Source organism: Polypterus senegalus, chromosome 13 (genome assembly GCF_016835505.1).
Source record: "Polypterus senegalus isolate Bchr_013 chromosome 13, ASM1683550v1, whole genome shotgun sequence".
NCBI classification, from domain to species: Eukaryota; Metazoa; Chordata; class Cladistia; order Polypteriformes; family Polypteridae; genus Polypterus; species Polypterus senegalus.
The window spans coordinates 72884120-72911947 of record NC_053166.1 but is presented as its reverse complement, the minus strand read 5'-3'; the positions used below and the strand labels follow the sequence as shown (position 1 = coordinate 72911947).

At 36.6% G+C, this 27828-nt stretch overlaps 1 protein-coding gene across 2 annotated transcripts in view; it reads right to left on the bottom strand.

The window, feature by feature from the left end:
• grm6a (glutamate receptor, metabotropic 6a) overlaps positions 1-27828 on the bottom strand; it is a 248547-nt gene that overhangs the window by 208945 nt on the left and 11774 nt on the right. For both annotated transcript variants that reach the window (XM_039775581.1, XM_039775580.1), the window contains exon 2: positions 2935-3561. In XM_039775581.1, the coding sequence (XP_039631515.1) occupies positions 2935-3489 (555 nt within the window). In that variant the 5' untranslated portion in view covers positions 3490-3561. The remainder of the gene's footprint in view (positions 1-2934; positions 3562-27828) is intronic.

Sequence of the window (27828 nt, the reverse complement as noted above, 5' to 3'; positions counted from 1 at the left end):
AGTTGCTGTAATAGACTGTACTAAAAGGCTTAATTCTTTTACACATTTAATTTCCATTGTATTGTATCCTTTACCAGACACTGTTTCCTAATGAGATTGTGTGTGTAAATTCTGTTGCCAAATTATTGTGAAGAGTTTATATATATAAAGGCAGCACCTAAAAAAACCTTGCATTTCTAATAATCAGAAAATGTTACATGTTCTAAAATATGACTCCTTAACTACATTAAGCTGAGAGATGTGCCTTTGCCACAAAGAGGCAGAGAAAGAGAGAGAGCAAGCGAGAGACGGAATGGTAAAAGTCCATTTATAACGGCTTCAAAAGAGCCTAAAGTAAGACAGAGAACCTACTGAATCTTTCCAGACTCACTGTATGTTTGCTGCCGCATAAGAAGATTTGCCTGGCCAAAAGCAGCTGGACTACATCTGTGCAGCCGAGGATTAATCTGTGCTATCTCATGGCTCTCTTACCACTGGGGTTTATAGCACTTAAAATTGCTCCTTGTCTGATATATTGACATTATCAGGGTCACATATAGTATAGTTAAATGGTCATGTCTTCAGTTATAAAAAGCATCTGAATTCATCTTTGCCGCACATGCACCACAAATCAAGTGTTTCTGCCCAGTTGCCTCTCACATTTTTACCTTTTTTTCTTGCCTTTTATTCCTCATCAATTAATATCTATATATATATAAATATATTGTTTGGTTGACACTCCCTAAGTTTGGCCATATTAGTTTATGCCTACCAAATGTCCACATCCTTTTGCCTATTCCTCTTGGGTTTTCTGGGTGTTGATCTTATGTGTTTGTGACTTAAGTAACTGGCATTCATGTGTCGCTTACTATAACTTCTTTCTAACCACTGTACTTAATTTATTCAGTATGTGATTCCACTTTGTATAGTTTATAATCATGAGCAGCAATGCCTGCAAGGCAGGAGACATCCGTGGATGGGATACCAAAACATTCCAGAGCACATCCAAGGTACTTATCACTTTTCTTTGTACAGGGTGGTCCAGACCTAATTATGCAGATCTAGATCATCTGGATGACTTTGATTTATGTGGGGACAATTCCAGTTTGGCGCAAAGACGACTCTTCATGTCGTCAGTTTGCACACTTCTCGAAGGTCCAGGATTTTTCGGGTGATTTTCTATGTAATAAATTTAATAAGTTATAGTGTAATGAAAATTGCATAATTAGATCTGGACCACCCTATATCTATGCCTCCCTTGTCTAACGGTAAATATATACTTTTATATCTATTCATTTTGATAAAACATGGTGTGCTGTATATTATTCTGCACTGATATGACAAGCACCTTACTACATTTATGTTATACAGAATGTTTTTTAAACAGAGATACATGGGTTTATCTTGTACTTTTATCATGGTCTTGCTATATCTGTTTCTGCTTCTCAGCTAATCTGTTGGCTTATCTTTATCTCTCTAATAACTGCTCAGCAATACTTAACTCCATCTTACTTTCCACTTCTGACAGCATGATTAACTGATGTGTTGATCTGCTAGAATAAGAAAGACTTTTCAGTTTTCTAAACGCGTATATGCTAGCGTCTATTACATATTTTATAAAAAATTAGAGTGCAAAATATACAAAGTAATATTTTACTTTTTCAGAATAGTGAAAGTGATTTAGTCTTGTCAATAGCAGAAGCAAATGACAAATTAAGAGGTGTGTCCATTCGATTTCCCTTTTTTTATTTAAAAAATTGTCAAAACATAGGCAATAAGCTATATATTGATCCAATGAAAAGATAACATGTCAGAGGTACTTATAGTGCTTCAGACTTAGGTATAAATATATTATTAAATAGTATTTATTATTAATTTCTAATAATTCACACAGTACTATGGGAACATGTATATGACAAGTAATTGGTATCAGTAGTCAAAGCATAATTCAAAAGCAGTCTTCTTTTTTTAAAAAAAAGCACCCTTCAGCAATGGTCCAATTCACAACAATACCAATTTGGGAGATCAGGATAGTCAAGTGTATGCACATTAATGTTTATGGTTATTGTCCATTGACTGAGATTGCAACTAACAACATTAAATTAGGTTAGTGTGACCCACTAGGCCTGTACAATGCCTAGATGTACATAATACATCACATATGTCTATATTTGACATCACTATTAGGTGTACTAACACAGTTATTACAGCTATGCATATAAATAAATTACCACTTACTAGTGTGTCCTATTAGTTCATTCTGTGTTGTTGCTTCAGTCCAGCACAAAACTCAACTCTGCTGGGATTTATAATTATTTATTTTAAAATTGTTAATTAGAATTTGATTGATTTTTTTTTAATTTGCACAGTTAGAATGGGCGATCGGTTTACTGCCGAATCAAAACTACAACAGCAGAAACACAAAACGGATGTTTAAAGTGATTTCAAAATTTGATCTCCCTCTGCTACTGATAGTATCAGGTGGACCAAAAGATATTTCTTGTACACCCCCCTTCATCTGTTCACTTAACATCTGCTACTGATACACAGTAGACAAAATGTAATTCACAAGCAATTAAAAAAAGAAATGATATTTTTCTCATTTTTACTCTTTGGGTCCCAACTCCTTGTTTAGGAAGAAAATATGCATTTATAACATTTTATCAGTAAGTGGCAAGACTAATAAACCTATTATAATTTATAATACATCACCTCAAAAGTGGTGTGATTAGCAACCATTAGATATACTATCTATAAGGATCAGCCATAACAGAGGAGGAAGGCAAAAAAGAAAGGAGGCTGCAGAAATATTACCATTATTGTCAACCTTATTTTAACATTTCCTTTTAGACTGAGCAGTACTGAAAGGTATGTTAATATAAACATGAGGTATGATAGAAAACATTACCTATGTTAGTCAAACAGTTGCTACTGAGTAAAGGCAATGGCACTTACCGCAAAGAGCCTTAATACATTCGCCACCATGATAGACACAGAGCTGGCTGATGCCCCAATGACTCCCACCACTCTTTCAGGTTTCCTTATTAGTGGTGGCTCACCATTCGAGCAGCGAATATCTGATGTGTCCTTCTGTATAAGGGCCTGGACAAAGGTAAGAGACTGTTCCAATGCATATGTGTCCCGAGAGCAGGTATCTAGAATTCGTGCACCAAGTGTGATATTGGGGAGCAACTCCGGGTCACTGTTGATTTGGTCCAAAGCATAAAGCATGGCCTCCATGCGGTGAATCCCTTTCTCTTTTTTAATTTCTCCACATGGTACACCAGCTGGTCCCCTAGCATGAATGGGGAAGAGGCCTCCAAGTGTAATATCTCCTTCTATTTTGATAGAATGTGGTTGAGTCCCCTGGTGGCCAAGAACTTCAAGACAAAAACATGCCCCAATAAACCAAAAAAGGCAAAGTTGTAAGGAGGGAACCCCCCCTTCCTTCAATGTTCTCAATTGTTTTCGTGGTTTGTAAGGTGCTGACATTATCAACTGCATCTGCATACACTTGAAGTTGTTTAGAATACATGTGAAAAGGGGACTGTTATTCAGTGCAAATCCTCCTATTGTGTGAACCTACAAAACAGAATTAAAGTAATTATGTTAAGACATTATGCTGTTTTAGATTGCATGAATATTGAAACAGATATGGGCACACCTACAAAGTTTAGTTTATCCTAAGCAAGCCAAGGGTCTTTGATGTTGAAATGATCCATAAAAGTGATATGGCACCCTATATACCGCACTGTAACATTAGCTTTGTACCATTCTGTACTTAAATTAAAAATATGAACATTAAAAACTTAACAGCTCACTCTCTCTCACACACACACACAGCCATAAACAAAATCCAAAGGAATGTTAGTAAAGTTATACATAAGGCTCATCAATTCATTCACCCTGTGTAGTTCCCGACTTGTAGCATCAGGAAAAACATGAATCCATCACAGGGTACTACACTGAAGCAAACCCACCCTTACACTCAACACTGGGCCAAAACTGAGTAACCAATTAACCTTCCATGCACATGTTAGGGATGTTGGTAGAAAGAAAAAAACACATTACGGTGAAATAATTTTTTGTATTTGTATATACGTACCACTGTTTCCAGCTGTCTATATCTAGTTAAAGTATTAATGTTATAAGAAATATGATTATTATATTTACACCCTTCAAAAACAAAGACTGGAATTCTTCATGAGAATTCTTGATGCCTGGACTTATTTATACATGTTTACTATTTTAAAATTGAGGTTAATGAGTGGTGAAACATAGATATTTACAGTATTTTTCTTCCTACAAATAAAAATACTGTAGTTGTATATCACTTTTGGCTAATCTTTAATTTAATAAACCCTCTAGTTTCTGATTTGTTTTCAATTTCAGGTTCAGGGCAGCATTAAGTGGAAGCTAGGAAAAATCCATAAATAGAAGGCACACTTAAAACAACAACACAGACACACAAACACAGTCACCTACACTAAGACAACACAGTATCTCCAATTAAATTAACATGCATATTTTTGGAATATGGGAAGAAATCAAACTACCCAGGGGAAACCCATGTGGACAGGTAAATGTGAAAAAACTAAATAGATGGTGACCGGGATGGGATTCGAACCCTGTTCCCTGGAGCTGTGATGCAGTAGCTGCCATAAATAAAAACATATTATTAATTTTCTCTAGGAGTCATTTAGTATGCCAAATTCATTTTGCCCCAAGCTTTCAATTTATGTGAAGTGTTTTCCTGTTCTAACATGGCTTTATAGCTCATAGGAATAACAAATTACAGCACTGTGATGCAGATCATTTTTTCCACCATTTCCCAAAGTGCAAAAAAAAAAAAGAAATGACAATCATAAAACATTACTACACACTTAACAGCATAATTTCACAAAAATGAATAATGTAATTCATATTGATGAAGTTTGTTATAAAGTCTGGATATTTTAAATGAATTTCAGGAGTAACCCCAGATTTGTTAACTAAGATCCATCCATCCATTTATTTTCTAAATCTAATTATCCAGACCAGGGGTGTGGGAAACTGGAGCCTATCCCATTAAGCATTAAACACAAGACCGGAACAATTCCAGGATAGGGCACCAGCCCAGAGCAAGGAGAACACACATGCAAACATACTGTTGTCGATTTAGCATCATCAAGCCAACTACCTTCATATTTTTGGACTGGGAGCAATCATGATCACTCGGAGGAAACATACACAGACACAACATATTTATCTAAATTTTCCAGCTAAGTTTGTAATTTAAATTTGTTAAGTAAAACTGTGGTTTACACTACAACAGATTTCCAAATAGTACATTCTCTTCACATTAAAATTTACTATACTTTTTCTGATTTATGTTTGGTGGCATTTCCTCCCTTAACATGAGGCCCACTGAGTGATGGCCTATGCAGAAATCATAAGCAAAACTGACAAACTGACATCCAGAGCTGGTTCCTTATTTGGGTTCAGTGCTACTGAGACAGATATTGGCTGTCCATGATTCTAGACTGGATAAGCAAGTTAAAAAATAGATTGATGGATATATGTAGTATATATTTCAGGAACATTCCCATAGCCTGGAATTTTTTATTTTTCTCTCCACTCTTGATAATTTGAATGATGATTTCATTGCACCCCTCAAAATTTCATTCTGTGTTCTGCTACAGATTTTCATATTAAAATCACTGTCTAAGAAAAAAATCTCAACACTAGAAACATTTTGCAAACCGTTCATCGAGATGCCATCGTCATGTGCAGCAACGAGGCACATTTCCATTTGAATGATTGCATAAATAAGCAAAACTTTCGCTATTGGGCTAAAACCAACCCTCGTGAACTTCATCAGAGACCCCTGCACACTGAGCATGTTACAGTTTGGTGTGCCGTTACAGAATTTGTCATTGTAGACCCTTACTTTTTTGAGAAGGGGGGAGCAGCGGCCACTATCACTTCAGAACGTTATATTGAAATGCTAGAGATCTTTATGCGGCCCGAACTGGAAAAAATGGATGTGGTGGATGCCTGGTTTCAACAGGATGGAGCAACAGCTCATACAGCACGGAAAGTCATGCAAGTTTTTTGTGGAAGATGTTTCAGGGGAAGCTGATATCCCTACATGCCAATGTCGGGTAGCCTTCACATTCGCCTGATCTTGATCCTTGCAATTTCTTCTTGTGGGAATTTCTCAAGTTGAAGGTATACACACACCAACCTCAAAACGCTGAAAAAAGCAAGCCAGCTATTCGCCACGAAATCGCCGCTGTTCCCCTTGAAATGGTCGCACGAGTCATGCAAGCGCTCAGAAATCGTCTCATAGAGTCTATAGGTTAATGATGGCCACCACCTTGAAGACATAATTTTTAAAAAAAGTCTATTTTGTATATTCTTTCTTATGTCATAATGAAATGTATTTTATCTTGTAGCATTTTTGCAGAATAAACATTTGAAATGTGGTACTTCTTTTTGGCTCACCCTCTGTATTCTATCATATCCATGAACTTGAAGGTTATATGTATTAAGCTCAGGCTACAACACTAAGTAGCTCATAGCTGACAAATATTCTGCCCAGAAGGCAAGAGAGTTGGAAGATGATTAGGAGATGAAGGTTTAGTCAAAAGACGAAACAAAGGTCAGAACTAGGAGATCAAAATAATAGATACCAAAGCCAAATTCATGAGTCAAAATCAAAGTCAAAAAAGGAAGATTTTTTCTGTAACTTATTATCATTTCAGCATGGTGGGGTACCATAAGACAATAATCTCTATTAATACGACACGCAAAGTAAAATACTCAAGATGAATATGGCAAACACAAGGAGACTATGGCAGTTAAGATGTATAAATATACACAATTAATTAAATTATTTTTATTAAATTAAAAAGACAAAATAATATGTAAGATTTTATGTTTTTTAAAATCATTTATGTTTACCGGGCAATGATAAACAAGCAGAGACACATTAGAACATTAGAAAAAAATGAGAACAGGCCATTCAGCCTGACGAAGTTCACCAATCCTAACCACCTGATTGCTCCAAATTAGCATTACAGTGAGTTTTGAAAGTACCTCAAGTCCAACTCTAGTCTCTAGCTACTTAGTAATTTGCTTTACGTGTCTATGGTTTTCTGTGTGAAGAAAAACTTTACAACATTTCAAATTACCCTTAATAAATTTCCAACTGTGTCCCAGTTGAACTCATTTTAAAGTTACAGCTTGGATTCACTGTACTAATTCCTTTCATCATTTTAAAAACTTCAGTCATGCAACCTCTTAATCTTTATTTTCTTAAACTGAACATGTTCAGCTCCTTTAATCTTTCCTCAAAGCTCATATGGTACATCTCAGTCCCAGAATCAGCCTAGTTGCTTTTCTCTGGACTTTTTAGCGCTACTATTTTTTTTTTAAACCTTTAACATATTCTCTACACATCATGCTATATATTGTAACATTCTGTAAGCCTTCTTAATGACTTCTGTACACTGGATATACTGTAGATAGTATTGATTCCTCTATGACTCATCTGTCCTTCTTTTAAGGGGTTCTTTCAGGTTTCAGACCTACCACAGTGTACTCAAATCTAACATTTTTACTTCCTATGTGTAATACACACACCTGCCCAATCCTGTATGCTGTCCAAGTCTCTCTGTAATGATTTGAGTGATTCTAGATTATCTGTCATTCCACCTAGTTTGGGATCAGCAGCAGACTCAACCATCTTATAATTTATATTTCTATCCTGATCATTTATATATATTAAAAATAGCAGCAGGCCAGCACTGACCCCTAAGGGACATCGCTTTTAATATCATCTAATTCTGATAAGGTCCCTTGCTCCATAACCTTTTACCTCCTGTGTTTTGGCTTTAGCTTTAGTTTTATCTGCACAATATGCCCTGGATTCCCACTTCTCTTAGTCTGATGTCCAACCAGTAATGGTATCTTATCAAATGTCTTCTGAAAACCAAGATAAATATCATACGTGCCTCTCTGATCATATACTATTGCTGCATCCTCACAGAATTCCAGCATATTAGTGAAAGACGACCTAACCCCATCTGAACCTATGTTTATTGTTCACTAACACCCGTGTTCTTGTCATGTGATCCTCAATCTTTTCCTTAACAATTCTTACTAGTAATTTACTGTACCCATAATGTACCCTTTTTATATAATGGGATACTATTTGCTTTTTCACAGTCCTTAGAAATTTCCACAGTGCACAGTGACTTTTGAAAAATGTGTGTCAAGTGTTTATACATGCACTCACTGATCTCCTGAAGCATTCTTGGATAAATGTTATCTGGTTGTGGTGATCTATATATGTAAAAGTCAACGTGTGTATGTATGTACAGTATGTATGTTCCACCATCACTTCCGAATGGCTGGAGCGATTTTCATGAAACTTGGTACACGTTTCTCATTGGTCGACTAAAAATATTGTAAGGTGAAATCAACCCTAACCCACCCCCTTCTGGGTAGGGTGGGGAGTGATCTTGCACTCATGTATGCATGTTATAATTCAGTTGACACTCTGAACGACCACCAGAGGGCATAATGTAGGTGACTGCCAGCATTCTTTTTGTTTTAGCCCCACCACCGTACCCCTCTTGCTTTTGAAATTAAATAGAGTTCTACGAGTGCAAGTGTGTGTGTCTGTCCGGCCCGGAAGTGAGACGTAGAGTTTAGCCAAGCGAGGCCAGCACACCGGCAAAAGGAAACCTCCTAAGAAAGACAGTCGCTTAGCTGCTAATGCACAAACGATGCAAGCATGTTGGCAACACGAATCCTCTTAGCAAAGAGATGCCCAGAGTAGTTCTGACGATTTCAATACTTTCTAGGATCCCGTGCTACAGTTAGTATATAGCAGGCGACTGCCAGCATTCTTTATGTTTGAGCTCCACCACCGCACCCCTGTTGCTTTCAAATTAAATAGAATTGGCCTGTTCCAAGCGTCAACTGGATGATAACATACATACAAGACCACAAAACAAGCACATTAGTGAGTATTTATTGTTTGTTAATTTTTTTTATTTTTAAAGTTGTGTTTTTTTTAATTATGTTTTTCTCAAACAATTAAAAAAAACACTTTATTTTCCTCCCAGGCAACGCTGGGTATTTCAGCTAGTTTGCTATATTTCAGCCTATTTAATCTAGGCAGGACTTCTGTTATAATTTGCAAATAACTAATTACTCTTTAATATTTTCTGTTACTGCTGGAAAACTGGGCAGGTTCTGATTAGCAAAGTTTCTAGCTTGAAGGTAAAGGAAGAATTGTGAGAAGTGAGAAGTTAAATTTGAAGCATAATTGTTCATAGGATGTGAAGACATTACCTATGTACAAGTCTCTGAGTGTTTTAATCCTTGACATTGTCCAAACATTAAATACTGTGTATGTTTGAGAGAGTGGAATAAGGTGGTTGTCATGTACATGTGATAAAAGCTTCTGTTTTAAAGTGCTTTCTACATTGGTTCCATATTCAGAGAGAATGAAGGAAAATTGAATAGTGTATTGATGATAATTTGTATTTACTGGGACACAGAGCAAGGAATATGAAGAAGTACTGCAAGATCTATTTCTATTGTACACCAGACTTATGTATATTCATCAATCTGTGTCGATGTCCAGGTCTTTATAGCTTGTATATTATTCTGTAATAAAATTGAACCTTAGGTAGTGCCATGCCCTGCTCTACTTTAGGTTGATATAGAGTCACCCTTGGATGTGTGGATGTTTCAAATTCCAAATAAATGAGGTTTTGATTGAATCTAATGTTTTAAAAAAATAGGAAAAAGGAAAAGAAGCTTGGGAAGGATGGCCATCTGATCAATGTTGATTCTCTCAGTCAAAGTAAGAAGGAGGGTACACCATCTGTTCACGTCTTGTTTAAAATTTTCCACGCAAACAGTAAAATTTTGCTGAAAAAGCGCTTTATATTTACTTGTTGTATTTACCCCTAGATATTTAAACTGATCTGTTAAAATACATGGGAAGGTGTCCAATCCAATATGGCGTACTAGAGAATTTACTGGAAAAAACACACTTTTATTAAAATTATTTTGAGTCCAGATATCTTTTAAAAATCTGCTAATGCTTTTAGGACTGCGGGCATGGAATTTTGTGAATCACATATATATAGTACCCTATCATCTGCATATAGTAATATTTTCTGTTCAAGTCCTTCTCTGAAAATCCCCTTTATCTCTGATGTATTTTGAAAGTATACAGCCAAAGGTTCAAAGGAGATAAGGGGCATTCTTGTCAAGTACCATGTTCTAGTTTGAAGTAGTCTGAAACAATGTTAAGACAAAGTGAGGCTTCTGAACTAGTATAAAGTAGTTTGATCCATGCACATATGTTTGGGCCGAACCCAAATTTGTGCAATGTGGTTAATATGTAGTTCCATTCAATCATATCAAATGAATTTTCTGCATGTAAAGATAATAATATCTCTGAGGTGAATATATTATATTAGACAAACGTCAAAGGTTAAAAGTTTAGTGTCTGCCATTAATAAATCTGGTTTGGTCTTGGATATTACAGAAGGAAGCACTTTCTAGATCCTTCTAGGTAGGACTTTTGAGAGTATCTTAAAATCATTATTCAGAAGTGAGATTGGTCTGTATAATGAACATTGTAGTAAGTGCTTATTTTTCTTAGGAAAGATGGTAATTGTGTGCTCTCGTAAGCACTGTAGTTATTAGTCTTATGCACCTTAGACAGCTGTTTTTCTTTTGTCACTGTTCTTTTTTTATCTCCTTAATGACCCATTTAATCTCTTGCAGCTTCCAAATTTTGGGGTGAATTTGTCTTTCAAAATACGTAAAATATTTTTAAACCTGTTTCACTGCTCTGTTCCTACACTTAACGGCTTATTTCAGTTTTTCCCTTTTTTGATTTTATCTCACCTGCTCAAAACTAAAGATAAACTTAATAGTTATAGTTTTTGCATACAGACAATGGGTCTGTACATTTATTTCACAAATTAAGCCCTAAAAAAGCATAATGTTAAATATTTTTTTTTGTTTTACAAATAGCCCATAATAAAGTGAAACTTGCAAAAGCCCTTTTGCCCACAGAAACCAATCAAAGAAAAAGATCAGCTGGGAGAGAAAACCATGTACCTGGCAACATTGATTAAGGTGGACATCAACAAGTCAAACAAGAAAATGCTGGTAACAAACATTAAAGTGAAAAAAAAACATTTCTAGTATACATAAGATGTAAAATCCATAACAACAGCTCTACCTACAATGTAAAAATATAAAATATCAAAAAATAAAATATGCAGGTTGTTGAAGTTACGGGAAATGTCAGAATTCAGTGAAATGTGATTGCTGCTTCTAATGTTCTAAATTATTAAATAATATGCTGCATGCTATTTAGGGACGTAAATCATGTTTGCTGAAGAAATTATTTAAAATGGATAAAGTGCTCCAGGGCAACATGGTGGTGCGATACTTAACACTGTCCAAAATGACTCAGATACTGTCTTGTATTCATCTTCTAATTCACCCAGTTTTCTGGCACATTTAAAAGATGTGAATGTTAGATTAATTGAAATTCAAAATGACCTCCATGTAAAGTGCGTGCATAATCCATGAGGAACTGAATCTAGGGTTGGTAACTGTCTTATATTCTGTAATCCTGAAATGGATAAAAGGTTAGAAAATGCATGGTAAAATGTCACTTTCTGTGAGGAATGTGAAATCTTAACACATAAATTATAAAGCACCTTTCACAATGTATATCGCTAGATCATCTGTTTAATTAAACTTTTTTTAAAGTTGCCCTCAGCTCAATCAAGTTCACTACTGCTGATAAGAGTTTGTGCATTCTTAAGTTAATAATTAATTCCTACTTAAGATTGCTTAAGTGAATCAAGCCATAGTGCACATTATCTGAACCATTTTCATCATTTACCACTAAAATGCATTATCCTCTCAACAGGTGAAAATTAAAGCAGAAATGTCACAAGTTCAAAATAAATATGATGGCAAACAAGGCCTATTTTTTAAGATATTGAGGTGAATTTACCAAGTAAAATGTTTCACAAATCTAAAAAGCATAATAATGCAACAATGTATAGTGTTCTAACTGTATAGCGAAAAATGTACTTTTATGTGACTGATGCTTAGTAAATGGCCTTGTGACTGGAACAAAGTACACAAATCAAAGCCTGTCACTACAGTACATAAAATGGTTATGCAAAATGATGCAGACTACACACCAGAACAACAGTCATTGTGGAAGCAAAAATAACAGCACTCATTAACAAAATATTGCATATTAAAAGATAACTCACTGCTGTCTCTAAGCTCCTGTGCTCAGATCATTATCTAGTCACAGTATGTCATTGAGATTCACCCCAAATATGGGAGGCTTTTTGCTCTTGGTACCCAAAGATATGCAAGATGCCGGATGACTCTAAATTTGCCTTTTTGTGGTTAGGTACAAACGTGTGTCCTGCAATGAGTTGGAAGCTTGTCCAAGGCTGAACCCTGCTTTGTGCTTGACACTTTTGGGATAGCCAATTAAAGTAGGAAAAGACACAGTGTCTTAAATTAAACATGAATGAAATACTGTTTTTCACATAACAGTACAAATGTACAATAGAACCTGTTGCAATCTTATTCAACCTAACCCAATTTGTAAAGTGGAGAATATTTCCACCATCTTTAGTATATGAGAAGTAAGGGCAGTTTCTCAAAGATGAATAAAACACCCCTTGGTGGCCCTTTTTCTAAACTGCAACTTAAACAGGGATTGTTGTATGTTAAAAATAGGCATCACAAAGAAGGATATTGTTTACAAGATCTAGCATGCATCAGTAAGCAACCAGAAAATCTATCTTGATGACATGCATTCTGTTAAATGACACGTGCCAATCAGGTCCTTTATCAAAGGTAAATTTTTATTCTAATGGAAGACAAGCACAAAAAATGATCTAATTCAAGGTAGTCCTTTGTCTGAATTGCACAGTGAACTGCAGATGGTAAATATTGTTTTTTATGCACAAAACAGGTCAACTGGAATTTGACAAGTAAGAGGCAGTCTTCTGGGAAGGGCTTTCGCATTGTGCTACTGTATGTTCAGAAACATGTGACAAAAACAGTAGCCTGCACTACTGTTCATTGCTGATGAATTAATAAAGAAGATTGTTACCAAAATGCTTGAGAGATTTTATTTTCCCTAAAGTATTAAAAACATTGTAAATTCTTCTAGAATGTGGATAATTCTTGAGCTGTTGTTGTGTTTTTTTCCTGCATGCCAACAAAAAACCCACACTTCAGGTCTAATGAGGTGCTGCCTGAACTAAAAAGGCTAACCTGTGATCAGTTAACAAAAAGCATGGAAAGTCTATGGAAAAATGTTAGTAGTCTAGACTACAAAAATAAAATGTTACATTATTTGACTTAAACTTACAATTTAAGTTTTTGCCATTAACTCACTGCATGCCCCTAAACAACTCAATTAATAAGAAAGAATGCTTAATAATGTCTCTAAAGTTATTAAAAGCTACAATATAAAATTCACTATAAAAACTACTATAAAACTAATATTTATCGGTGTTAGAGGTTAGTTGCTGAAAGATTTCCATAAAAGGTTAAATCCTAAGTTCAGAGGGAAATCTAATGAATGCAGTACAATGTAGTATTTCCTTTAACAGATACATCTAATTCAATTTTATGAACATCAAATGGATGCTCACTGTTGCAAATATGAAACCCCATGTCAAATTTTAGGAAGCATGGATTAACTCTAAATTGTATGAGCAACATCCATCAAAAGAAGAGCTGCTCAGTAAGCAGCAAGCACATCAACCTCTGAGCAAACAAATGCTAAACGTACAGAAATAAAGAGTATGAAAACTATGAATGCTCAAGTCAAGTGTATTCACTGCACGTTATCGTGCTGTGCACCGTTACTGGTTTTAGTGTAATATGCCAAATCTGTTTTCAAAGGACATGATAAACTGCTTCAATTAAAAGTTTATTGCTGGTTTTGCTTTACATTTATTTCAACTATAATGTCATATTATAATTAGGAAAATGTAAGTCAGTCTATTTCAGTGATGATTTTCTGCTTCAAACCATCTCTTTCCATTAATTTGTGTTATACCAACTATTCTTGAGTCTTGAGAGGAGAAAGTAACAATTCAAACCCCATTTAAATATCAATGCTCAGTATTTGTGGCAGCACAGTGGCAGCTCTGTTGTCTGACAATAAAAAACTGGTGTTTGATTCCTGGGTGTTCCCTGTGTGGTGTAGTTTCTATGTTCTCTCTTTGCTTGCATGGGTTTTCTGAGTGTTCTGGTTTTCTACTACAGTCCAGTGACATTTAGGTTAGGTGGATTGGCAATTCTGAATTGGCCCATGAGTGTGTATTCACTCCGCAAAGGCCTGGTGCCCTGTCCAGGTGTTGTTCCTGCATTGTGTCCAGTAATTTTTGTGATACGCTTCCAGCTGCCCCACAACCTTGCCCTGCATAAGTGAGTTGAGAAGATGGGTTGATAGATAGATAGAAATATTATATACACACTTTTTGTTATGTTACAATATTTATTCTCTTAGAAACTAACCCTGAATCTACTAGTGCAAATGAGAAGAGAGAACAAATGCTGGTATTGTTCTGTGCTGCCTTATTTATGTTACAGGATGTGATGCAGCCAGAGGGGGTACAGTCTACTGTGTTCCTCTATAAGTTTGTCAGCACAGACAGAGAAACTAGAGCTGTCCTCAGACATCTAGGAAAGTACTGGAGTTGGCCAGTGTTTTTGAGAACAGCTGAAGTGTGTGCCCACCCAAGCTAGTTAGTTATAGTCATACCAAAAAATTTAAGGCTGATCACCCTATCAACAGTATCATCTGTGATGCACATCAATGTGTACGATTTTGCGACAATTAAGAGACAGATCGTCATTGTCCTGGCAAATACTGTAGCATCATTGTTGGTAACTATACCTACGATTGTGGTGTCATAAGCAAGTTTGGCCACACAGTCAGTGGTGAACAAGTTTTCAAAAAACACTGACCTCTACTAGGAGAATCACTCAACGCGTCGGCTCCCATCGGCGCTATAATTCGAGTACTACTGTCTACACACTGAACTAGGCAATTCTTGCCATTGGCGTTGAAACGCGAAGATTAAATCAACCCAACGTACAACATCAAATAATAGTTTTTTATCAATCTGTCATACCTCGGATGCTAACATAAAGTTTTCCATCACTTTCAGTAAGCAGTTTGCCCTTACCTTCTTGTCTCCCTTACTGTGCTTTCGTCTTTCGTGAGCGCTGCAAATTTGGGAATGTTTTAGAACCCGCGTCACGCAAGTTTCGCGCGTAAAAAGCGCATAGTCTTCCAGGGAATGGCCAATGTCGTGGGAAAAATACTTATGCATGTGAGTGTAAGTAACCAATGGTTGAATGCATTTCTGAATACATTAATAAAGCGTAAATGACCGTTTTTAATTTTGTCGTGAAAAGCAAACTCGCTCTAAAACTGTCAATACTATAAGTAAACGTAACGTTTCTAGCATTGCTGTCAGAAAGGAAAGGTAGCAAATCAAATACAGTTGCCAAACGTGCAAAAGGAGTTTTCCCAAATCAGACAACTGTGTCGCTAGGTAATTCTAGTACATTATTTGGCTAACACTTTCAGGGCTCAAACCTTCGCGATGTTCATTAATATTTATATGCACAGTCACAAAAAACGTGCAGACGCATCTCCCTCATCTGATGCCTGCCCATCTGCAGTCCTTAGCAGTCGGGGAGAGTGAGAACTACAGATAGTCTCCATGTGTAAAGCAGTTGTTGCTTATGGCAAAAGGCAGGTATATTTAGGGGAACACACACTTTGAAATTAACAAAGTTTCATCTTAACCATTCAAGAAATAATCGCAAGAAAAGTCTATTTTCCGGATATGTTTCCTGGTAAACGGATGTCCGTCTCCAGGGGGATCGGTTGAGTGCCTAGTTTTGAAATCCGTTCACTATCACAGTTGCTGTTCTTTTGGAGCTCTTGCCTTTCTGTAACGTATGTAGTTTAGATATATGGGAATACAGTAATAACTTGCATTCACTTCTTTGCCTTAAATCTGTATCCAAGATGACTTAAAACATTTATGATACAATTGGTTACAATTATCTTGGTTTCCAGCAGGAGCACAGACAGGTCAAGTGACTTGCTCATAGTCACACAGTGCCATGAGGGGATTTGAACACACAACCTCAGGTAGATTTGTCCTTTTTTATCTTGGAGAAGTATTGTGTCTACCCTTGTGCAGTTTTGATTAATAGGTTCTTCTGTTTTGTTTTGCGATTTAACATACTCTGTCTTAAACATTGCAGTGTGACATGGAAGCGTTTTGCAGTTGTAGTTAAATAGGTTGACTATTCAAGATGTTATGGGAACAACAAGGCGATTTTCTGGGTTGGGAACATCAACAATTTTAAAATCAGGCCAATACTTCCAGGTTATGTTTAGCAGACCTTAAGGAATGGATAATTAGGTGTATTTGGCACAAAGTGCACTGAATAGCTGCAGCTGCACTGACCAAGTCAACTCTCAAGCATCTTGAATTTTGTCTGAGTTCTAGTTTTTCCTTTAGCCTTTGGACTTCCATGCCACACATCCTTTGCATTACTTTGAAATTTGTTCTCCATTGTTTGTAAACATACTTTTAAATCGCTCAGATTGTATGAATAATGATTCATTTTTGTAAGTCATCTTGGTTAAATAAGTGATGTAAATAAAGAATGATGGAATAATTATAATTGTTATACAATAGTTTACAGCAGCAAACTATTAGTTCATTAGTTCAGAACATTAGTTCAGTTCCTAATTTTCTTGTTAAAAAGAAAAATCCTCTATTGCTAATTCTGAATATTTAAGCCATATTTTTTATGGAGGGATATATTTCTGTAGGTGCATTTATTCCTGATTTTACTACTCTGTCAGCATTTATCATGCCGAAGTATTGTAAAAATTTGTTTCTGAATTGTGAAAACTAGTTCCTGTGACTGGAGGATAAAATTTACTTCCTATTTATAGTGCAAATGCAGTTGATTTGGTGAAGTAAGAAGACTCCATTTATTGAGTGTATTGAGAAGACTGCAGATCAAAGATTCTTCTTGTTAATCTCATGTTCTCTTTTGAAGCAGTGCTTGTTTGTAATACAAGTCAGTCTGAGTTATGACATGTTCCATTGCAGAGTTTTTTCATGGTTTGAGATGTATGAAGTAGTTTTTGTTCATCAGGTGTGTTGTATTTTAAAGCCAGTGCTTTGAAATGTTTATGTGATATTGACAGGCTGATTCTGTTTTTTTTTTGCCTGTCATACTGCTTGGTGCTCTACCATTCAACCCTGTTTCCAACAAGTTGTTTGTTTCTGACCAAACCTACTACAGTAAGTGCAGTTTAGTAAGCCTACCTGCCCCTTTCAGAGGTAGGTAGGTAGTTTGGGAGCATGCACCGATAGTACTTTGCTGCACACACTAAATGCCGAACCACCTGGATTGGGACCTAAGTGCAGCGGGAGACTCCTCAGCACCACACTGCGACAGTGTAAGATTTTTTACAGTGGCTGGAATGCCAGACCTGTCACCAACCCCCAAGTTTTCCCTGTAAGTTGGAGGACCTGCTCACAGGGCTGGATGCAGATTAACGTCATACCCAGGACGAAGCAATTGAGGCAGTTATCTAATTGTTTTTTGAACCTATTTTGTAGACTTCATGTGTAATTAAATAAATTTCCATGACTTTCACTCTTTAATGAGTAATTTAGTTTTCTGTACCTTCTGGGTAAAACTGTTGACACAGTACTTTGAGTGCACATATACTTACAGTATTTTTGATTAGTCATGCCATTCATGTAGAGGCAGTCCTATTCATTCTTTTATTGATGTAAAAAATCACAGATGTTTGACATGTAAACCCTCTAATTTCTTCAAGCAGGCATTTTGTAAAGCATGAGCAATTGTTTATGCAGAAGCCTGATCCTATGCACAGTATATCAATAATATTAAAAGAAAGAATGCGAATAGACATTTATTGTGGAGTGAGGTTAAATGCTGCTTTTTCTCTGGTATAGTTAAAAATAATCTGTTGTTTTTATGTATAACATGAAATATCCAGTATTGCAACTGGTACGAATGATATCACCTTTTAAAGTGTTTAAATAGTGGACAAAAGCTTGTGCACTGCTGCTTCATGTAAATTCTAATCTTGTGTAACTGGCTTTAATATTGTAAAAAAAGACAGCACACATTTTAATATTTTTTATTTTTCCATCTACTTGGTATTTACTCTTTTTTTAGTTACTGTAAATTTATTTCATGTCTAAAAGAAACATTCCTGGCTGTCTTGAGGAAATTCACATTTTTTCCACAATGCAACTTTTCCTCCTCAAAACCTCATCTTTAAAAGTGTTAGCTTAATCCCTCTTCCAAATGGAACAATTCTTGCTTAGCTTAAAATATGCATTCTGTGAATTGTGTTTAGCTACAAGAATATTGTCATTTTTATGTTTTTTAAAAGACAGTTTTTGAAGTTTATAAATGTTCTGATTTAATGCAAAAATATGCTCTATCTTGCACTCCCACTAGGACTTAAACAAGCAGTTCCTTTAGGTTTTGTTATTACTGTAACTATCCATCCATCCATTATCCAACCCACTATATCCTAACTACAGACTCACGGGGGTATTACTGTATCTAGAAACTAAAATACAACAGATTTAATTATTAAAGTTATCTTAAAATAGAAGACTGTAGTTTATTAGAGACTAGTTATATTAGCTGGCTTTGCCTGGAAAATTTTGTAAGACAATGGATCTCAGTGGTAGTGTCGTTGGTTAATTGGTTGTATCAGAAGTACTGTGCTACTAAGTAATTTTCTGTATCCACTATTTGTAGATTTTGTTTAAAGGGCTTTTGGCTGACAGTGTGGTGAAGTGGTTAAAGATTTCAACTTTGGACTTTAAACCCTGGGATTATGGGTTCATATCCTGCTGCTGACACTATGTGACCATAAACAAGTCACTTTACCTGCATCTGGTCCAATTGGAAAAACAGAAAAATTGTATCTTAAATATTGTAAGTTGCTTTGAAAAAAAGCTGCTTACTCTTGAATGTGCTATACACAACTGTCTATGAGCAGGATATCAATTCCTGCTTTTCCTAATGACTTGGCTTTTGTTGATGGTCATTGCCAAAGACAATTTTAGAGTAAATATATTCTTTTGAACTGAAATTGATACCCAGTAGGAATAATGTGAAATTTGAGTATATATTATTATTATTATTATTATTATTATTATTATTATTATTATTATTATTATTATTATTATTATTAGATGCTTATGATTTTCATCTGTTTACATTGTCTATTCAGGTATTTGTTTTCAAGTTTTTCATAAGTTGTTTTTGGCCCCCCTTTGAAGTCTGCAGATGCAAATGTATATATAAAGAATTTTGGAGAGCATTGGGGTGTGGCATTCTGTTTAAATATGCAGAAGTGCATGTAAATATAAGTGATTTATGGGGTCAGGGGTGGGAGGTCCCTTTTCAAGGTCAGCAGATGCAAATTTATATTACAGGGGAGTAGTTTATGATGATGTCTATCTAGGCTTGTCTTGGACTAGAGGATGCCTCCTGTTCTCTCTCCCTCCCTTTTTGCTTTAGGTGGTACGATTCCTGCCCTCTCAGCCACAGTGCCTGGCACTGTTACTGCACCTTTATAGTTTTCATGCTAACTATTGAACTTTGCATTTTCTTTGCACTTCACAATAATACTGTCTGTGTCCTTTTTATAATTCACTTTACACACCAAATTTGATCACGTGTCATTTTTTTCCTGTCCAGGGCATCATCCTTTCTTCAGGCAGCCATCCAACCTATCGGTTAGTGGTACTATTAACTTGGCCCATCAATCACTTCTGCTGTGTCCTTCACTTACATAAAACCTTGTTTCAGTGCAGTGTGACTGAGAGAAATGTTTTAGAGAAATTTTAGAGGAATTTTTTTTTTCTAAATGCCCCATAATGCTTTGCCAGGCCAGTGTGTCCTCGCATGCTTAATGCAAGATTGTTTTCTACGTGGCCATTGCTGGGTGCCAAGAATATGAGGAAATCTCTACCAACATTAATTTGTTTTTTTTTATTGATTTTATTGCACTCCATACAAAGCAATCAAGTATTTACAAAAAGAAAAATAGAGTCAAGAACAGATCGATCCCCACCCTTGAGAGAGAGCAAGCCAAACGGCATAAAATTTAAGGCTTTAAACATACCTAAATTAATAAATTCTCTGTGCTTTATGAACTTATTTTAAAATATTACTGATTAGATCCTGCCATGTTTTGAAAAAGTCTGTACGATCCTCTAACTGAGTATTTGATTTTTCCAATTTCAAATAGTATAACACATCGGTTTCCCACTGACTTAAGAGGAGAATTTGGGTTCTTCCAGTTTATCAGAATAAGTCTGCGTGCCAAAAGTGTAGTGAATGCAATCACAATTTGTTTGTCTTTCTCCACTTTAAGCCCTCTGGAAGAACCCCAAACACAGCTGTTAATGGGTTAGGAGGGATTGTGAGTCCAAGGCTGTCTGAAGGTAATTAAAATTTTTGTCCAGAATAATGTTAATTTGTTGCAGGCCCAGAACATGTGACCTAGTGAGGCTGGGTCTTGGTTGGATCATGCCCTGGAAACATTTTGGAGAGTTTTAGTCGAGATAGATGTGCTCGATATATAATTTTGAGTTGTATAATTGTATGCTTTGCACATATGGAGCTTGAGTGAATTCTCTGCATTGCTACTTTCCACTCCTTTTCTGATATATTAATTGAGAGATCTTTTCCCAGTGTCCTCTTGGATCTTTGAAAGGAGGGATTGTAAAATGATTTTATATATTGTAGAGATGGAGTCTAAGTCCTTGAGATTGAGCAATATTTTTTCCAGCATGGATGAGGGTGGAAGATGAGGAAAATCTGGAAGGTTCTGTTTAACAAAGTTCCTGATTTGAAGATAGTGAAAGAAATGTGTAGCTGGAATGTTAAATTTGGAATGTAATTGTTCATAGGATGCAAAGACGTTGTCTATATAAAGATCTCTAAGCAAGTTAATTCCAAATTTTTTCCAGATATTAAAAACTGCATATGTTTGTGAAGGTTGAAAGAGGTGGTTCTCTTGCAGAGGTGCCACAGATAGAAGCTTCTCCGTCTTAAAATGCTTTCTACATTGTTTCCAGATTCTAAGTGAGTGGAGCACAATTGGGTTATTAGTGTATTGCCGATAGCGTGTGTTTATTGGAGCACAGAGCAAGGAATACAAAGAAGTACTGCAGGATTTTACTTCTATTGCGGTCCAAGCCTGTGTATGTTCTTCAATTTGTGTCCAGGTTCATATCGCCTGTATATTTGCTGCCCAGTAATAAAACTGGAAGTTAGGTAGAGCCATGCCGCCTTCTGCCTTTTGTCTTTGTAGGGTCGCTCTTTTGATGCGTGGATGTTTTGAATTCCAAATAAATGAGGTTATTGTTGAATCTAATTGCTTAAAGAATGATTTATTAATGTATATTGGGATGTTTTGAAATAAAAAGGAGCTTAGGAAGAATATTCATCTTAACAGTGTTAATTCTTCCAGCTAGTGTGAGATGAAGGGTTGACCATCTATGCAAGTCTTGTTTAATTTTTTCCATGCAGACGAAAATTTTGTTGATAAAGAGCTTTATGTTTACTTGTGATGTTTACCCGAGGTATTTAAACTGTTCTGCAATGATAAAAGGTAGGGTGTCTAATCTAATATTATATGCTTGAGAATTCACTGGAAAGAGTACACTTTTATTCAGATTAATTCTGAGACCAGAGATCTTTTGAAATTCTGTGAGTGCTGCTAAGACTGCAGGCACAGAATTTTCTGGGTCCGATATATACAGTACCATGTCATCTGCATATAATGAGATTTTCTGTTCCAGTCCTTCTCTGCTAATCCCCTTTATCTGATCAGTATTTCGACAATGTATTGCCAGTGGTTCAATGGCAATGCAAACAGCAGCGGTGACAAGGGCATCCTTGTCTAGTGCCACGTTCTAGTTTAAAGTAGTCTGAGCAAATGTTGTTGATGCAAACTGAAGCTTCTGGGTTAGTATACAGTAATTTAATCCATGCACAAATGTTGGGCCAAACCCAAACTTCTCCAATGTAGTAAAAGGTATTTCCATTCAATCATGTCGAATGCTTTTCTGCATCCAATGATAATAATATTTCTGGGGTGTTTGATTTAGTTGGTGAGTATATTACATTAAACAGGCGTCAAGATTTGAAGATAAGTGCGGCCCCTAATAAATCCAGTTTGGTCTTGTGATATTACGAGGGAGCACTTTCTCCATCCTTCTAGCTATGATTTTAGAGAGTATTTTAACGTCGTTATTCAGAAGTGAAATTGGTCTGTATGATGCACATTGTAATAAGTCCTTATTTTGTTTTGGAAAGACAGTGATTAGTGCTTGGCGAAGGTTTGTGGAAGAGATTGGTTATCTCTGGCTTCTGTAAATGTTGCTAATAGGAGGGGAGCTAGCTGAGCGGAGAATTTCTTGTAAAATTCTGCAGGGTAGCCATCAGGGCCTGCTGCTTTCCACCTTGGAGTGACTTTATAGCATCTAGTAATTCTGATAATGCCAGAGGTTTATCAAGTTCCTCCACACTAAAAGCGTCTTTGTGGTATCTGTAATGTATCCAGAAATGCATTAGATTGTGTATTGTCTTCTTTAAACTCAGTAGTATATAGGGATTTATAGTAGTCTCTGAAAGTGTGCATTATATTTTTGTGTTCGATGATTTTATCTCCGTTCGTGTTAGTGATTACGAGATTGCGTTGCGCACTTCTTGCTTGTGAATTTGTTGAGCTAAAAGCTTATTAGCTTTCTCTCCATGTTCATAATAATGATGTCTGGATTTGTAAATTAGTTGTTCAGTTTCTTTAGTTGTCAAGAGGTTTAATTCTGAATGTAGAGCCTGCCTCCTCCTATGTAGAGTCTCGCTTGGTAGTCTGGCATGTTCTTCATCTATTTTAGTAATTTCGCTTTTATCTCTGCTACTTTCTTGGCTTCGGATTTATTTCTGTGGGAAAGATATGAGATAATCTGTCCTCTTAAGAAGGCCTTAAGAGTTTCCCAGAGTATTCCTGCAGAGATCTCGGGGATGTATTTGTCTCTAGAAAGAATTTGATTTGTTTGGATATAAATTCAGTACAATTCTCGTCAGCTAATAGAAGCGGGTTGAGGCGCCATCTGCGGGGTGAGTGTATGGGGCTTAGTAATTTTAACTCCAAGATCATAGGTGCATGGTCAGAAATAACAATAGCATCGTATTTACAAGATTTAATCTTAGGCAAGAAGTTATTGTCTATAAAGAAGTAATCAATCCTTGAGTAGCAATGATGTACTGGTGAGTAGAAAGAATATGTTCTTGAATTTGGGTTTAAAAACCTCCAGGGATCTGATAAGTTGTGATCAGTTATAAACTTTGTAATTATCTTTGCGGTGTTAGATGCGTTCCCCTGTGGAGGAAGTCCTATCTAAAAGTGGATTTAGAACACAATTAAAGTCCCCAGCCATTATAACTTTATGAGTGTTCAGATTGGGAATGGATGCAAATAAATTTTGTATAAATTCCTTATCATCAACATTAGGTGCATAAACATTTATCAAAATCATTTTACAGTTAGATAAGTCTCCCATGACCATTACATATCTCCCTTCAGGATCCAATACTACATCTGATGCTACAAATGGTACTGTTCTATGTATGAGAATTCCCACCCTCTAGTTTTCTTTGTAAAACTAGAATGGAACATTTGGCCAGTCCAGTCTTTTGCAGCCGGAACTGATCCTTGCTTAGTAAGTGGGTTTCCTGTAAAAATACTATTTTAGCATTTAGACCTGTTAGGTGAGAAAGTACTTTCTTTCTCTTTAATTCGTGATTCAGGCCTTTAACATTCCAGCTTACGAGTTAACTGTCCCATCATGGAGACACTGATTCTGAGTTTTTGATGTCATTTTATAGTCTTAACTGGAAGTGAGACAGCTTTGGTCTTAATTTCCTATTTCCCCTAGAGTTGTTGCCATGCAGCTTATTATTACGTTGGTAGTTATAATTATTAAGATTAATAGGATAGATTAGGTATAGATCAAGCCTGCTCTCTTTCTCTCTCTTCCTTAACCCCCCACTCTCCCTTTTGCCTCCCCAAGTGAGGCTAAAACCCACTTCACGCAGTCCCAGTCCTCTGACATACCCAGAGACAGAGCACGTCCAAAGCAAAACAAGCCCCAATGCAGCGGCTTTAGGGTTAAAAGATAGAGATATCTGTTACCAATATAGTCTTTAAAAAAGAAAAAAAAAAGAATTTTGCACTTAAAATATATATATAGTCTTCAGCAATTTTAGTGCATTAAGATGATACACCCAGATAATAAACCCGGTGATGGTGTTAAAGATGTGTCCAAAATAAGCATAACAAGTCTTAATGCAGTAATAGCAATAACAATAAACCAAGGGTATGATATTGAACAGTCTCATTTAGGGTAGAGATGAAGTATTTAGAAAAAATAAAAAAAAAAAGGAAAGAAAAAGTAATTAAGCACAATAAAACATAAACAGATAGCGCCTTAGTAATACTAAGTAATAATGAGAATATATGAGAATATATGCTGATAAAAAACCCGTATTTTAAAAAGAATAGATCAGACAGTAGATTATTAATCCTTGCTTTATCATTTACCACCATGACTCACTATTATGTATCAGAATAGTCCCAGGATCAGCTTTCTTAATTCTTTTTCTGCTTCTTCCTTGCTAGCGAAGACATAGAAATGACCTGCCATTCCACTTTCAGTTTTGCGGATACAAGAGGCTGTATTTGACGCTGGCTTGCCGTAACCACTGTTTGATGTTGTAGAAGGCTGCGCGTTTAGTAGCTGTTGCTGGAGAGAAGTCAGGAAGAATACAAATGTGGTTATTTTCAAATGTAATATCTTCCTTGTTTCTGAGGAGTGCCATCACCTCTAGCTTAAATGATAATCGTTCAAAACGAACTATAAAAGACCTTGGTCTGGGTCTAACTGCGTTTGATCCGCGTACGTGGTAAGCTGCTGCTATCTCAAATTCTGCTTTAAAGTCGTCCCCGATTATTTTAGAAAAAAGTTCAGCAGCGAATTTCACCAGGTTTGAACTTTCTCGATTCTCAGGCAGACCTTCAATTCTGACATTATACCTTCTACTTCCATCTTCCAAAGCAGCCAGTCTGTTTCCGAGTTTTTTGCATTCGGAGCTGACATTTTCTGCTTTTTCTTCAGCACTGGTAGCTAAATTTTCGGCTAATTCAATCCTAGTCGTGAATGTCTCCTTGAGATCCTCCAATTGATCAGTAAGTGTTTCAATTTTACCCAGCACCTGTCGCATTTCCACTTGCATTTCTTGTCGCAGCCTTTCATTTTGCCTGTTGCAGCATCAGCCATTGCATTTTGTTTGCTTGCTGCCATTCCTGTTTCAATTCCAGCAACTCTTGTTTCAGCCTCTTATGTGCCTTTGCCCTTGCTTTCTCATTTGCCTTCTCGGTTTTCTTTATATCTTGTACGATCTCGCGAGCATCACCTCCAGTTTAGACATTTTAATTGCGCTTTCTTGTACCATAGGTGAAGCGTCAGGCTCTGCTGTAGCCGGTGCCCCCGCTATTCCCGGCTCGCGTGGAGTAATTGAGATTGCGGACTGTAAGGCCCTTTCCAGTTTCAGGTGTTCTCCGATCAGCGAGCTATCGAGATCTGCACTCTCGATCATACATTCGCTCCCCCTTTCACTCTCAGCCAGCGACGATGTAGCGGACCTTGGTTCCGAAGAGTCTGTACTTTCGCCCAGCTGTTCCAGGTCTCTCTCTGAAAGGCCGTATCTTGAGCTAGGGCTTGCTGATCTTGGCTTGGGTGCAGCTTTAGTTTTCTTTTCTTTCGGACCCCCTTTCTTGCTGGCCATGTTTATATATGCTTACATATATACTGTAGCAGTCTCCTTAGGTTGAATAAATGCAGGATATCTCAGGATAATAAGCAAATAATATGAAAAATAACACCGCTGCTAGCGGAGCTCCACTTCAGACGTCCATCTCTCGCATCGGACGAGACCAACCCCTTGTTTTCTACGTGGCCATTGCTGGGTGCCAAGAATACGAGGAAATCTCTACCAACATTAATTTGACCAAAAGGTGTTTAAACTCCCCATTCCAGCTGTATGGTTGCTGTATTTGGTTTGGCAGGGAATTTAAAAAATGTAAAAATGGGTCCTGAAAATATAGAGGTTAAGAAACACAGCCGGGTATGTATTTAGAAAAAAAAAAATACTTAGCTGACCATAATGAGAATATTGCCAGTATTATCTCCTGACATATGACACTGATCCCTGTACTCTGGTAGCACAGCACCACATGGCTAATTATATATCCAAATTAGCCACATACCCAGCTACTATCTCAAAAAAAAAAACTTAAAAGAGCCTTCCCCCTCCCCCTTGCTTCATCAGGAAACAGGGGACACACTGTGAAATGATAAAAACATAATTTGTATTACTATATACAAGGTGTTTCTTTCTTCTTGATGAAAGTACCTGCACAGATACATCGGAAACAAAACAAATGTTCTACCTGCACTCTACCAAGCCAATCCCACACCTCTGCTTTGTGGCACAGCCAATGTGTACTCCAAACGTGCGCACAATGATCTAAAATGTATTTACTTTTTGCTAGTTTTTGCATGTATTTTGTTTGTGGTATATTTCTTCTGTTTGGGTTTTTTGTTATTTGAGGCACTTTGACGCAGTGGTTAGCACTGCTGCATTACATCTCAGGTCACATACAGTATTTAGCCATTATGATCAGTCCAGCATAGTTACCAGACTTTACCCGTCCCTTTGGGATTCTTACAAGACCATTGCACCATTATAATCCACTCAAAACCATGTATATATACAGTGGTGTGAAAAACTATTTGCCCCCTTCCTAATTTCTTATTCTTTTGCATGTTTGTCACACAAAATGTTTCTGATCATCAAACACATTTAACCATTAGTCAAATATAACACAAGTAAACACAAAATGCAGTTTTTAAATGATGGTTTTTATTATTTAGGGAGAAAAAAATCCAAACCTACATGGCCCTGTGTGAAAAGGTAATTGCCCCCTGAACCTAATAACTGGTTGGGCCACCCTTAGTAGCAATAACTGCAATCAAGCGTTTGCGATAACTTGCAATGAGTCTTTTACAGCGCTCTGGAGGAATTTTGGCCTATACTCATCTTTGCAGAATTGTTGTAATTAAGCTTTATTTGAGGGTTTTCTAACATGAACTGCCTTTTTAAGGTCATGCCATAGCATCTCAATTGGATTCAGGTCAGGACTTTGACTAGGCCACTCCAAAGTCTTCATTTTGTTTTTCTTCAGCCATTCAGAGGTGGATTTGCTGGTGTGTCTTAGGTCATTGTCCTGTTGCAGCAGCCAAGATTGCTTCAGCTTGAGTTGACGAACAGATGGCCGGACATTCTCCTTCAGGATTTTTTGGTAGACAGTAGAATTCATGGTTCCATCTATCACAGCAAGCCTTCCAGGTCCTGAAGCAGCAAAACAACCCCAGACCATCACACTGCCACCACCATATTTTACTGTTGGTATGATGTTCTTTTTCTGAAATGCTGTGTTCCTTTTACGCCAGATGTAACGGGACATTTGCCTTCCAAAAAGTTCAACTTTTGTCTCATCAGTCCACAAGGTATTTTCCCAAAAGTCTTGGCAATCAT